General features: G+C 34.4%; 1 protein-coding gene across 1 annotated transcript; it reads left to right on the top strand.

Annotated features, from left to right (window-relative positions):
- The first annotated feature begins 5,000 nt into the window (after positions 1 to 5,000).
- DFNB59 (deafness, autosomal recessive 59) lies at positions 5,001 to 13,778 on the top strand. The gene is made up of 6 exons (XM_010081212.1): positions 5,001 to 5,211; positions 7,515 to 7,710; positions 9,268 to 9,409; positions 10,105 to 10,222; positions 12,009 to 12,113; positions 13,477 to 13,778. The coding sequence occupies exons 1-6, from the start codon at positions 5,001 to 5,003 to the stop codon at positions 13,776 to 13,778; spliced, it is 1,074 nt and encodes a 357-aa protein (XP_010079514.1).
- Positions 13,779 to 15,060: the final 1,282 nt, after the last annotated feature.

Raw genomic sequence — 15,060 nt, 5'->3', positions numbered from 1 at the left:
CAACTGACTGGTTAATCATACTAAACTTATGATATGGTTGACTGTGACAAGAGACAAATTACAATCAGATCAGTTCATGTGGATTACAGAAACATCAGAATAATCTGCAGATTATTCTAGATTTCTGGACTGAAATTAGTGAGATAATTCCACATTTTCAAGTCCTTGAGCAAACCTCTAGCTTACATGCAACTTAGGTCAGCCTATAAATGCATATTTAGACACCCCATAATTACAGGTATCAAGCATTCTTTTTTTTTGAATAATGTAGGATAACAATCTAATAATAAACCAAAAATCATTGTGGAATTACCTAATAACTATAAAAAGCATTCTGCATCCCCAAAGATTACGCAGAAGCAGGGCTGTCCTCTAGATTTTACTAATAAGTAATCTCCAGGTTCATATCAATAGAATATAAGGACAATAATTTGGTATTTAAGCATCAAAATTCTAAGCTATATATAGCTAATACTTGCCTGCTCTGTAACTACTCCGTTGCTAAGACCCATTCTGAAGAAACACAATTTATCTTGCATGTGAAGGTAACTATCTTGCTATTGAACTTCTGTACTGAGAATTTTCAACTTGTTTCATCTTGTAAACCCTCTTTTCTTAATTTCCGTGTAACATCAATATTTGAGCTTCAGTAAGCTCAGCTGGTAGTGCCTTTTCCTCCTGCAAAACAAGGAATCCAGTAATCCGGCTAAGACAGTGATGGTCATTAGATCACAGAAAAATACTTAACTGTTTCCAAGATAATTCTGTGCTTGTTTTATAAAACTTGCAAGAAAACAAGTATCAGTACAAAATCTTAGTGAGTTGATCAACATATTCAAGGCATGGGTTTTAGTCAGTAATGAGGATTCTTTGTTGAAAGAAATCTAATAGTGTATATTTGTACAGCATATTAACAAAATATAGAAACATGGTCTGCAGGGACAGAATCTTCTGTTTATATCAGTTTACAGTTTCTATCTTATTTTTGTGTTGGGAAATAATTTATCAAAGGAGGCAAGTTTATTACATGCATTATTTTAGTAGCTAGTTATAATGTTAACTGGGCTGATTCTGTTCAGAGCACTGACGTTATTGCAGAATGCATTAGCTTTCTGATACCACTTTTAATCCAAACCTTAACAAGGCTTTTAAATATTACCTGTAACCTTGTACCCCTAAAATTTTGCCATAAAACTTGACTAAATAGTTCTCTGTTGATGCTAACATGCTTTTATAAAAATATTAATCTGCAGTAGAAAAAGGGAATTGCACTTCAGTATTTCAATATATAGAATTTAATGGTGTGACATTATGAATACTTGGAACACATAAAGTGAACGCTAAGGATCTGATAAATATGTGCACTATAGAGATAATATTCAGATTCCTTTAAGATAAATTGAAGTAAAGAGGCAACACTTATAATGAATTAGGAACTACTAATGGAAACTAAACATAAAAAGTTTTGAAGTTTTCAAGTTCTGTTCAGACTAAAAGAAAAAAAACCACTATCCAGAAATATTGCTGTTCTGTAAGTTACTGAAAACTGCCTTATATGGAGACTGAGAGTCATGCTAAAGTGAATATTCGGGATGTCTCCATCCCTTTTGAATTCCTTTCTTTTTTAGAAAAACGTAAGTTAGACCTAATTCTATAAAAAAAATTAGTTCTTTTATGTCTGTAAGCTTCTCTTTGAATAACTAGTCTTTAGTTACCAAAACTCATTGGTCCTTTATTATTGCAGTCGCCATTATTATTTCAGCAATAACTAAGTAGAAAAATAAATATCGTGAAATAGCCATTCAGGTGTCTGAAAAGAGTGCTTTTCGCAGGGGTGAAGGCTACAGAAACACATTAGGCAGAGGCATGACAAAAGGCAAAGACCGTTTCACATAATGCCCCAAACATTAACTGCAGTACCACTGCAGACCAAAAACCAGCTCCGGGAAGCTGCATGGTCTCATACAGCCATTGTTGGCCAGTCAGTCATAAATCATGCTATCATGTTTAAGAATAATGGGGAAGTTTTTTTATTTATTAGTCCAGGTGAAGATATAGCAAAGAAACAGAAGAACACAGAGCTGAATAAGCTACCTTGGAGCTGCTCCCCATGTAGAGGCTTGTGATGTCCTTAGGCAAACCTACAGGCACCTTCAGTCTGCTGGGGATGGACAACTCAAACAAAAGCAGAACAGAAGGTGGTAATTAGGAGCAGAGAGCAGAGTTAAGCTAGAGTTATAGGGACAGGAAAAGCAATTTTAAAAGCCCATAAAAGTAGAGAGCAGCATCTGCATTATATCTTTAGATCACTTCGTATTTTCTCTTGCACAGAATTCCACTTCCAATTGTAGTTGAACCTGCTCTGCAGATGAATCAGCAAATGAAGCTTCTGCCAGTGAGAGTCTGTCTTTATTAATTTGCAAGGGTTGGAGGGTATATAATTAGAGAGAGAAGGGATAACACAAAAAAAGTATGTTCTCATGATTGAGAAAATGGGGAAGCTGGAGAAATGATGGTGTCTCTGACACCACCACCGAGTTCATATTTGATTCAGGGGGCTCACTTCGGAACAAAGGTCACCATAGAGGGATATAGGCAATCTGGGGGAGGGGGGGGGGATTTTTTTTTGTCATATTTTTAAATTTGTTTTTTTAAAAAGGAGCCTGTGTCATGGTGAGAATTCAAGTCTGACCTCATTCCAGTAATGTATAAAGGTGGGCTAAGATCAGGTTAGAAAGCTCTTTTGTTCTATGAAGGATCCCGCATGGCATGGCAAGGGCAGATGGGATGCCTTGTCACTATGGTTAGGTGACTCTGTGCTAAGGAGGATGGAAGGTTACAGCACTGGCAGTACCCAGAGGTAGCCTTGAACCCACACGTGAGCAAGGATTTTCATCTGCCCAACTTGGCGACACAAAGCAGGATTTTATTCAAGTGCTAACTCAGGTATAACCTATGCACAGCACATTTTTCATTTATTGATTGCCCAAAATGAGAGCACGCCAGGGCTGCAGAAATGCTGAAAGTTCATGACTACACCTGTGTGCCAAGTACAAAAATGCCTAACACTGGAGAGAAAAAAAAAAATAATCTTATGTTTCTTCACTTGGATTCGCAAAATTAATGAATGTTTGCTGAATATGGCAACATAATGTAGTTGTACTCCTGACCTGTGACATGAGGATGATAAAAACAGCTGCTGCAGTGTTTCTGGTGGATTATAGGCCATTAGAGTAACAGGAGTTCCACATAAACATATCAAACGAAACTATTCATGATCAAAATTAGTGCTAGGATCAGACTGAGTATAGTCTATGATCACATATTAAGCAAGAGAAATAGAAATACATGTTAAACATATAGTGACAGCTGAGCTTAATAATCTGTAGAACAAATCGTATCCTGTCAAACAGTTGTAAGATATATAGAAGATAAATCTAAATAAATTATAATTTAAGAATTTCCTTAGCTTTTCCTCCCTTTAAAATATTTTAAGTTCTGTTAATGTGTTTTCACTGAGTAAATATGTGCAACGCTTTTTTCTTAGTGCAGTGTAATATGAATTACAGTCAGACTGAACTGCAGCATTTCACATGGTTTGAGTTCAAAGTCTATATATAACCAGCTTTGATTTTTCAGCACCCTCTAGAGTAAGCAGAAAGCTCCGTCAGCTTTTCCTTTCATCTTAGGTAGCTGAGGTAATATACTCCTCTCTTTGATTTTTTGTTGGACCTTTTGATACTCTAAACATTTTTAAATAGCTATGGAATTTTTTCGAAAGAACTAAATTGGAACATGTTAAATCATTAAATAAGTGATCATAGTATTAAAACAGTCTTTAAAATGCTTTCATGTGAAAACCCTACTTCAGAAAAAAAGCCAACCAAGCAAAACTTTTTACCTGGCAACCAGGGATAACTTTCATATGAAAGTGTAGCTTTACAAGCCTGTGGCTGATGCTTTACCTACCATAACTGCAAAAGGAGTGTCTGGAAGATGTGCTACAAAGCTTAGCAGTTGTGTGCTCACAACTCTTGCAAGAAAATCAAGCTATCATTTACATGAGGATGGGTTGACTCCTGCTGCTTCCATCACAGATCCTCCACACACTGTCTAACGACTTTCTTTTTTTCCCTTTACAGCTTTCTATCTTTTTACACTGGTTCTTTCCCTCTTGGATCCTTGAGCTGCTCCTTATATCAGTAATCTCACTTCTGGCTGCAATTCTACTTGTATTATTTTGCATAATTCTTACAATTTAGCAAAATTCTCAGGCTGATCCAAGTACGTGCAGCTGGCCTGTCTCAAAAACTAGCCCTTGGGTCACAGACAGCTAAGTTCATAGGAGGGGAGTAACATACAACGAAAGCCCACCACTGTTTCCCCCTTGCCCCCAGCCATCTCTAGCCTTACACTTAGGCTGAGCTTTCACAGGTAGGTTATGCAACTGCTGTTGAAAGGCAATATCCTCTCAGCACAGCTACCAGCTTTCACAAATGCGTAATTCAGGCAGTCTCCCAGAGCGCATCTGGGCCTCTTTGTCGGTTGTTGGCAGAACACTAGAATTTGGCTGTAGCAAGAACCCAATAAATGGTAACACATCAATAACTCCCAATGGGAAGCTAAGGGTTGCAGAAGTTACTGTCTTCTGTTTCTAAGATTGTAAATTTTGTTTCCAAACAGTGGCGTTAAACTGCCAAGGAATGAGCAACCATTTCCCTATCAATTTACACTGGTGATTAATTATTCATCATACAGAATTAGAGAGCTCCTGAGCAATACAACATAGAAACTGGGCAGTTAAGATGCTGTTGATTCTTTACAAGTAAAATATAACTTGGTCTAAAAAAAAAAAAAAGCAGTTTTTTTGTTTTGTTTTGTTTTTAAAACATGTTAATTTGTTTGAAAGAACATTGTAAAAAGAATTGAACATGGGCTTAACATCTGGAAGTTACTCTTGATACAGAGCTTTTTATTATTATCATTACTAATGTCATAATATGTTTGCTGCTGCAACCAAAAATTTTGTTAAACAGGTTGGTGATGGAGGACGACTAGTTCCAGTGCCTAGTCTCAGTGAAGCTGATAAATACCAACCTCTGAGCCTTGTGATTAAGAAAAGAAGATGTTTACTTTCAAAAAAATCTAAATTTGCTTCAACACCTTTCACATTGAAAGATATTCTTCAAGGGGAGAAAGAAATTTCTGCAGGTAAGACTTCTATCTTTCTTCAAAGTGGAAAAATGTGTGTTTTCTAGTAACAGTAGGCATAGTTCAAATTGTGCAAGTAGCATGATGGTTCTTTAGTAGAAATGTAATACAATTTGTCTTGCTTAGTCATGTAATAAATACTTAAGAAAAAAGTACAAGTCAAACTGGTAAATTAAAAGGAAAAGAAGGACTTTCTGAAAAAAGAGTAAAAATAAACTGCAATTATACTAAAAAGCCTTGATATTTTCTGAAGTAATCTGAAACAAATTCAGTTAACATTTGCATTTTGTCACAAATCACAACAGATTTCTGATAGATGTTTTGACATGTGTTGATTAATTGCTAGTTAAACTTTGTTTTTAATGTTTACCTTTCTCTGTTTACTCGCTTTTAAATATGTAAGAATGGCCTCAGTTCTGCATCTGCTAGTAGTCCCTGATGTTGAACTGGGCTCTGCACAGGCAGAAGCATTTGACAACAGCTATCTGACTGAAGTAATTGGATTTCCATAAGATCTTTTTCCACATTTGTAATCTTTTTTTGGGTATTTAAGGAGCTTAACTGTGTTTAAATTGCCTTTGCTATGTAATGTCAGGAAGTTTTGAGGAGATTCTATGAGAATTAAAAGGTGCAAAATTGAACTATACTGCCTACATTTTCCTGTATCTTCCTTTGAAAAATCTGTGTGATTAATACCTAAATGCTATATTTTCTCAGAACAGTTTCATTGCTTTGTTTTCTTTTGAAAAAAGGTTCATTTTGACAAAAGCGTTGATCACATTAATTGCACAACAATTGCATTAATTAAAAACTCTACTAAGACAAACCAGTATGAGCACAAGAAGACAGCAATTATTGGTTAACCCCACAAAGGGGTGATTCCAGGATGCAAGCATGATGAAAAAGATTGGAATCCCACTGATCCCCTAGTGGGACAAGTCAGATAGCTAGTCCAGTAGGAAAAAAAAAAAAAAAAACCAAAACAAAAAAAAAAAACCCAAAAAAAAAAACCCCACAAAAACCAAAAACCACCTCATTAAAAAGCCCGAGAAAAAGGTTGCAAAATCTCATTAAAATGTCTCACAAAACCTTAATAGTCTTTTCTGTAAAGGTTAGATGTCATGTGCAGAAGGTATTGTCCTTCAGTGTAAGCAAAGAATTTTGTATTTGAATTTTCTTTTTTATGTGACAAATACAAGCATTTGCAATCTTTTAGCATTATGAAAAATGTGATTTTTTTTTGTTAAAAATAAAGACAAACAGGATTCATGCTAGGTGACTTTATAATGTCACTTTATCCTAAAAGATTCAAAGAATTAAAAAAAAAAAGAAGAGTAAAACACAGTTTCTCAAATGTATTTGGATACCTTTGAATGCCTAATCCCTTCTCTACCTGTTTTACCTTGTCTATTCTTTTTTAATTTGGCAACCAATATGTTCTAATATTTTTCTGTTAGTATAATGGAAATGTATTTAAGGTTATAAAGAAATCACCATAAAAATGCTTTGGCACCTACCCTTTTATTACACAATAAATTAAGGCAAACTTTCAAGTAATTCAGAATTAATCTGTTGTTTTCCTTCAAAATAAACTGACATAGTCCCTGGAATCATCAGGCACACATGGAAATTGTGGTAAGTCTTTCTAAATGTGACATATCAGGTAAAAGGCAAAGTTAATGATATTGGCACACCCACGTCTCATTCATGTATTGCAAAAATGAAGAAATGTTAGGTTCATTTGTACTGCATCTAGACAAAGTTCAGAATTCACTAACATTACTTTACACACAGTGGTTTTTGTTTTGTTCCTGGTTTTAACATTCTGTGTGGCCTCCACTAAGTCACTTGGTGTTTCAGAGCCTCTGTCATTAAACCCAGAACATACTGCATGCCTGTTTTATACAAGTACCTAACGCATACTTACAGGTAAAAGTACTTCAGGAGAATAATGATAAGCACAGAAATGTAGAAATAGCCCAAATCACCATTTCATGCCCAGGACATATCACCTGCAGGAACATGGGCACAACTCTGCCAGAGAGGCACAGAAATCCCTCAGACCCATATGTGCTCTTTTTCCATTAGTCATTAGTAGTAACACCAATAAATATATGCTCAATGTAGCTCTGAATTTCACATTGAAATGGTTAAGTAGAGTAGGAATGGTGCCATTTATTATCTTCATATTTACTCTATTAAAAATTTAAATAAGTAAAATGTCCTGTTTCAAATACATAACACTATGTAAAAATAGTATGTTCAGACTTTTCATCACACAATGGTTATCTTCTTTTACTCAGGTGTCTCGTCTTACCAGCTGCTGAATTATGAAGACAAATCGGATGTTTCACTTAATGGTAGAAGAGGAAATCAGATAATGAATGATGTCGGTTTTGACGTTGCTGGATCAGATTCTGTTGCCTTTAAAGCTTCATTTGGCATAGTGACCAAACATGAGGTTGAAGTACCAACATTAGTTAAAGAACTTACTACAAGGTTATATTATATATTTTGTTTTCTGGTTCCATAATTATATTTCATACAGTTAGGTTGAACCTCTGAAATGGTTGGGTTTTGATTATTTTTAGCAAATCAGTAGCAGTCACCATCTGATATTTTCTGATAGTCTCAAGTTAGATCACTGGGATTATAACACAGACTGTAGAATTCTTCTGAATTAATTTTTGTTTAAATTACAGTGCATTTTTTCAGGAAAAAAAAAATCCAGAGAGGAAGAGTCCATGCAAGATGCGCTCTCTGTTATTTCATACTATTGAAAATTTGAAATTTACTTCAAATGACATCACCCAACTTCAGGTTTCAGAAATAGGATTTCTTTGCCTTTGTCTGATGAACTAGAGAGCCTTATGTATTACTGCCAATGTAGGTAATTCAAGGTTTTATGAGATTATTTACACAGCCTTTTGTTTGAAAAGCAAAATAGGTTTATCTACTTGAATTTTTCATAACCTTCTGTGGCTCTTCTCTAAATGCAGTCTCCATTTTTCCAACATCCTCTTTGAGCTGTGGACACTGAGTTCCTGTAGCACTGGCACAAATGCCAAACACATAGAAATACAATGTGACTAATTCTAGGTGCAACTCTCTGGTTTATATTTCAAAGATTATGCCTTGGCCACAATGACATCCCAGTGAATTCCTGTGTTGGATCCCAGTAAATTATTTACTATGCATGATGTGACATTTGGTATTTTCAAATATATATTGTTTCCTTGTAGCTATTTACCAAGTAATGCATGTCATTTTGTATCCATAATTTCTCTTGTTCTGTACCTACCTTTTCCCAGTTTATTTGTAACCTCCCAACATTATCATTAATAACTGGGGGTGCGGTGGGGGAAGAGGTCCTAGTTTCTTGATAAAAATATTAAATATTTTAGGACTAAGTCCCAATGTCTGTAGAAATTCTACAAACACACTTGTTTTATGATCATTTCATGTTTATGAATGATATAGATTTTTTCAGTTATAGCTGACATTTAGTTTTTAATTAGTTAACTAGTTTTTAGTCCATTGACTGTATGTCAGCATCATTTAGGCTTCTAACCAAAACGTTACATCATCATAAACTTTATAGAAGCCCAAAGGCTTCTATATGAGTAATGTAGGGCATTAGAGCTATTGCTTTTACTATCTTCCATAAATTCTTACTACTTTACTATTTTCCATAAATTCTTACTGACTGACATTAATTATATCATTTTAAAAAAAATTGTTCTTAATTAGGGTGTGTTGACAATTCCTTACTGTCACCAAGAGCAGTGTCAGGTGGAGACTTAGAATTTTCCAGGGTGTTCCACATATCCTCTCTAACATTTGCACATTACTGGCTTTGAGTATTTTAGTGCTTCTGTTCCCAAACACTGAAAATCAATGTTAAGTTTCCAGAGATGTCCTCAGTCAGTTGTTCTGCCATTATGAGACAGAAGTTCTGGTGATTTATTTACTGATGTAAAGTCACTAATTCTATTAGCTGCTTTGTAAATTACTAATAATCTCCGAATTTCCTTTCTGCCTCCCTCTTCATTTTAGAAAAATAAACTTTGATCACTGTCTAGTCCATCAATCAAGACAAAGTAGGATGGAAATTTTGTGCGTAGTCATGGAGAGTATTAGAACTACAAGGCAGTGCTCCTTAACCGTCCATACTGGAATGCGTGGAGAGACGATGAGGGTAAATATGTTTGACGAAGTTCTTTAACTTAAATGAACAAACATAAAGAGCTCATTTTAATAAATTTTACAGTTGGACTTAATTGCATTTTACCGACGTAAAAAATCTGAAGTAAATCAATATTATTGGACTGATGTAAAGTGAATTAAAAGTTGGTCTTTTGCTAGTATTGCTTATGTGACTGGTAAATGCATGAAAGGAAGGCTAGAAAAGGAGCCATTGCTTTAGGTGAAGCCTCAGCAAAAATGTGTAACTTACTTCTTCTCAGTTTGAATCTCCAGTAAATGTATAACCTATCTTTCATCATTATGTTCATCTTCTAGAACACATTGAAACTTCAGATTGTTATTTCAAGGATCAACATTTTAGTCTATCTTATGTTCTTCCTCCCTCTCCCTCTCTTCAGTGTGTTTGAATAATTGAACCTACAAATCTTCTGAAGTTTGCCCATTACCAGTATTTATATATAATTCAAATGATTTTCAATGAGTGATGCAAGTTAAGTTACTGTCTCTGTATCAAACTTTATTAAAATGCAAAGTTGTTAATATCAAATTATTTACTTGTGAAATTTAATCTTCAGTTTCAAAGTTTCCTCCTGGCATTATAATTCTCACTATATACAGCTAAGAAATTATTTTGTTTATTTTTTCAATTTGTAACTAGTTTTCTTTTAATGCTTTTCTAAATTATAGTTTCACATTGTTGAAGACCAGAATTATAAAGGGCGAGACAAAGCCATCGTTTTTCCTGCGCATACAACTATTGCTTTTAGTGTGTTTGAACTTTATATTCATTTAGATGGTAATTTTGGTAAGTGATGTGCATTATTGACATTACTGCTATTACTTATAATGGTCTGAGTTTTTATAACAGTTTTCTTGCTCTTGACATACATAAGCCTCGAGCCCATCAATGGTATGCCTTAATTTTACACATGTAAGTAGTCCGACTTTCCAAGAGAAACAATTCTTGAAAAGATAAACAAGGCAGGTACTAGAAAATACTTTGTCATGGAAACATTTTTTAAAAGTTAAGTATTATTTTGTAATTTTTTCTAAATCCCAGAGTTACATGGAACGAAAGATCACTTCCTTATCTTTCTAGTCTGTAAGGAACAGGTTTATGAGACCATCTGATCAGTTTTGCATAAAACAGGCAAGTAAAAAGACCAAAGTAGAGAAGAAAGTGTGCAGAACTTCTAAACTAAGATAACGTTTTTTCTGTTGGGGCTTTAGTTTCAGTCTGATACATCACTACCAGATATGGACATCTGAAGATATTTAGAAGAAATAATCACAATTACTGAAAAATAACAAAAATAAATTTCATATCTTCTGTAAGTTTTTTCTCCTTTTGGGGAAAGCAGCACTTATGTATTTACATTATTTGCACTAATTGAAGTGTAACCTGTAACATTATCAATGTTGCCAATAGTGTTTGTAATAAACTAGAAAGTTAATCTTAGAATTTGATCTAGTACTTGATTATGTCAAATGCAAAACTCCCCACCAACTAGAGTAATGTTAAAGTTTTAACTGCTAGATTCACATGTACTTAAATGACTATGTGAGTCACTCAACTGGTTAAGGAATTGCTTGATGCTCTACAACATTGTGGCTTTCTGCAAATAGCAAGACAAAAGACCTAGTTAGGGAAGTAATTTCCGTCTCTGCAGAGCTGTACAGCACTATGTTTTAGAGGTTGCAAATAGCTCTGTGCCTTTTGGCATACACAGTACAAACCTTCCACGACAGGAACTCTGCATTGTAAAGCACCTTTTTACTGAACTGAGAGATACCTTTACCCTTCTGTAAAAACTTTAAATATACTTCAGACCAGGCATAATTAATGGATTAAAGACATAATGGTAGTTCTTTATATTCACTTCCATAATGCTCAACATTAATTTCAATTTTGGAAGTGTTTTAATTTTATTTTACCTTTATGCAATGAAAGGGACATGCAAAATGTTTTTGCTAAAGTCATTATCAGTGAAATAATCAATGAAGCTGATACTTGTATTTGCCAAATTAAAGAGAATTCTCAACCGAGAAAGTTTAAAACATGTTTTTTCAGTTCCTTGTAATTGATTATACTTATATTTCACTTTAAAGGTTTTCTTTCAAGTTATGGACAGAAACTTAGGTGATACTGACTTTTTTTAAAAAAAGTTTTAGTAGTCACTTTGGTGTTGGAAGAGATGACTACAGAAACTCACAGCCTTGCTTTCATTTTTAATTTCAAATGAGATCACAGAAATGTTTCCCCTTCAGAAATGGGACTGCCATTTATATGATATTGACTGTGTTAGTCTCTTAACGTGGCCATAAATTGTGTAAAAACCAAAACAAACTCTGATGACGTATGTTGAAAGTCACCAACATTTTAAAATTCCTATTGAATCTGCGTCACTTGATTCTATGGGCTATTACTGTGTGCAAACTTGTATTAAAAAGTGGTACTAGCCATTAAAAACATTAGCAAAGATGAATTTAATCACTGCTAGCTTTATAGATTAGAAAGCATATTAAACTCAGTTGTGCAATTATTGCTTTTATATTTCACTCTCTTAAAACCTTATTTTTAATTTTTACAGAACTCTGTGTGACTCCAATTTCAAAAGGAGGATTTGAAAGAGAGAAATCTGGATCATCTTCACTAACCAAATTAAGGAGGTTAAAGACTAATCTGTTTCATCGAAGTATGAATTTTGATATTTATATCCAAATGTCTTAGTTAATGCATGAAGATTGTATTTTTGTTTCTCTAATTTTTGTGCAAGATGAACGTTTAAAGAAGAAAATTTCAATAGAAAATGTACCTCTTATAATTTCTTGTCTATTGAAATGGTTGTAAAGTTATTAAAATTTATATTTGAGAATCTGACGCTTTCACAAAGAACAAATTTATGGTATTGCTGTTCATTAAAACTCTAAAGATCTTAAAATAAAAATTTATGGCTGACAAATGGGTATGGAGTAATTATACAACTAACTTCAGTTAACATTAAGCCTATTTCATATTCTTGCCATTTACAGTTAGTGTTATGAAATACACATTATAACGTATTAACAATATTTCAGGGCAAATTGTTTAAGTATAAATATCAAACAATATGAATTTCAGTATTTGAATGTACTCTGTAGGCTATATGTTCACATGGCAGGGACATGGGCAAGATGCCATCATTGTTTTCTTTTCTCATTCTGATACGAACACAACATCCACCAAAACTGAGTATCACTGTATGTAGCTATATTTTCTTCAGAACAAAATCCTACACTTTTAAACATTCCTTGGTCTAAGTATTTTGGAAATTTGCAAATCTGAGTGTGAAGATGAATGTTGAGCAGTAAACACTTCCTTCTAAAGGCTGCTCTGTATAGGTCTCCCTGCTCCATTGTATCGCGTTCTTCATCAAAGGGCTTTTATGGACCAAGCCTTCAGCGCTGTTCCAGTCCACACTAATGGAATAAATCTTCAGTGGGTATGATACATCTCAGTAGCTGTAGCTGCCTAAAAGTTTGTCATCCAGTCTAAACTAATCAGTCTGTGAAGAGAGAGGAAAAAGGTAGGTAGTTCCAAAAGCGGTTTCTGCGTGGGGTGAAATCTGCTAGGAAGTCAACACAGAGTCCTCCAAATTTTCTAAACCTTTTAAGTATTGGTGGTGTTTATTGTAAATACTAGGAAAAAAAGTGAATTTACAATTTTTAGAAAATAAAAATAGAAATGCAAACATGAAAATAGTTAAACCAGAAAGTATGCAGATGTGATTTGATTGGGACCGATTTTTCAAAAGCTTGCCTCATGCCTTTTAGGTGTATTTTTGAAAATAATTATATAGGTCATATAAAAAAAAATCTGGATTTTATCAGTGTCTTTTGTGAAATTAAAGAAAAATTTTCATCACACAGGGCTTTTGATGGGAAGTAATCTCTAATACGGCATGTTTAGAATGGTTTAATGAATCAGTTCTTTCCATAATTTGATTGACAGGTTGTTTTGTAAATGGTTCATAATGTAATGACAAATCATTGCCTCTTTTTTTGTGCATTCTTTTTCAGATAAAACAGTAGTGGATACCATTGCTAACTCTGATGCTTACTTGGAGGACCTTTTTAGAGATTATTATGAAAAAGCTGCGAGCATGACTGATCTCTCCACAAGCTATCTCAGAGAAGGGTCTCATATCCGAATTAATTTACTTAATAACAACATCCCCAAAGGTCCCTGTGTCCTTTGTGGCATGGGAAGTTCTAAAAGGGAGACAGTCTACGGATGCTTAGAGTGCTCTTTTAATGGACAAAAGTACGTACGATTGCATGCTGTGCCCTGTTTTGACCTCTGGCATAAGAGAGTAAAGTAACCAAGCTAGGTAAGTGCCTGTTGTCGCAGACATGGGCATAACTGTGCCACAAACTTTTCAGAATTAGTAAATATGACTGAAATTGTTGAAATGCAAAATAATGAAAGTGCAAAACATTTTATTACACTATTGTCTTCAAAGTATTTGCTTCACAGTGAATGACCTTTTACTTGAAAGTGCCCTCATACATTCCCTGGCATTGCTTTTCTTCTTTCTAGAACTTTCTCCTTTCATTATCATGATAATTAAAAATGTATTTTTAAACTGAATTTTCATGTCAAAATATATGCTAGAACTTGCTTTAAGTTGTTTACACAAACTTGATAAACACGAAAATGTTGCCTTTGTCTACACTGGCATATGATGGTAAAATGAGAATATTTGTTAATAATTTAGTGTTCTCATGAATGTTTAATTGAAGTATCAGATTAAAAAACATGCTAAAACTTAGCTCAGTCTAATGTTTCATTTACCAAAGGGAACAACTAAAACTAGGGATTGGCGTTTCATATTAGGATGCCATTACCATACGTCAACAGTTTGTTTAGATTACTAAGAAGTACCAGCCAGTCCACCTCCTGCCTTTGGATTTTAGGTCACAGCTGCTCTTGACTTCCTTTTATGTGTGCAGAAAAATTTGCTTAGCAGAAAATGTTTTGTAATCTTACAAAAATAACAGAAGTACGTCCTTCCAGCAGGACTTCAAGGGTTAAGGTCTTTACTGGCTGGATCTCAACTACAGAAAATTAAGTCTGGGCTGTCGAGAATATAAACACGAGAGGGCGCTGCAGAGTTGCGTCCAGGACCGAGCTGGGGAGCGCTGTTGGCCAGTGTGCTGGTGAAGCTCTCCCCATGCCATCTTAAACAGGGAAACAAAAAATGTTTTTCTTTTAGAATGATTTTAAGGATAATCCAGGTATGGAAGTGTTTTTACTTGTGCTGCTACTTTCACTGTGTACATCTGATTATTACATGTTGAAATAAACACAGCTGTTGCTTTTCACACAAAAAAGTATGTTATAGAAGTATTATGATGACATCTGCGTAAGCAGAACAGTTAGGAAGCCTGAAGTACTGCCTATTAACTATTGCTACTTCTTTGCATTTTTCCAAAGTGAGGGAAAACAGAATGATGCCCAAATAATTACTTTTTTATAATCTCCCATCACCTTCAACCTTATCCAGGTAAATGATAGTGTAGATTTTTAACCCGATGCTGCTGAATAAACAGTCTTAGTAATTTTACTATGTCAAAGTTTAAAAAACCACTTAAAATACTGCT

This window comes from Pterocles gutturalis, unplaced genomic scaffold (genome assembly GCF_000699245.1).
Source record: "Pterocles gutturalis isolate BGI_N339 unplaced genomic scaffold, ASM69924v1 scaffold12874, whole genome shotgun sequence".
NCBI lineage: Eukaryota > Metazoa > Chordata > Aves > Pterocliformes > Pteroclidae > Pterocles > Pterocles gutturalis.
This window is presented reverse-complemented; position numbering and strand designations above follow the sequence as displayed.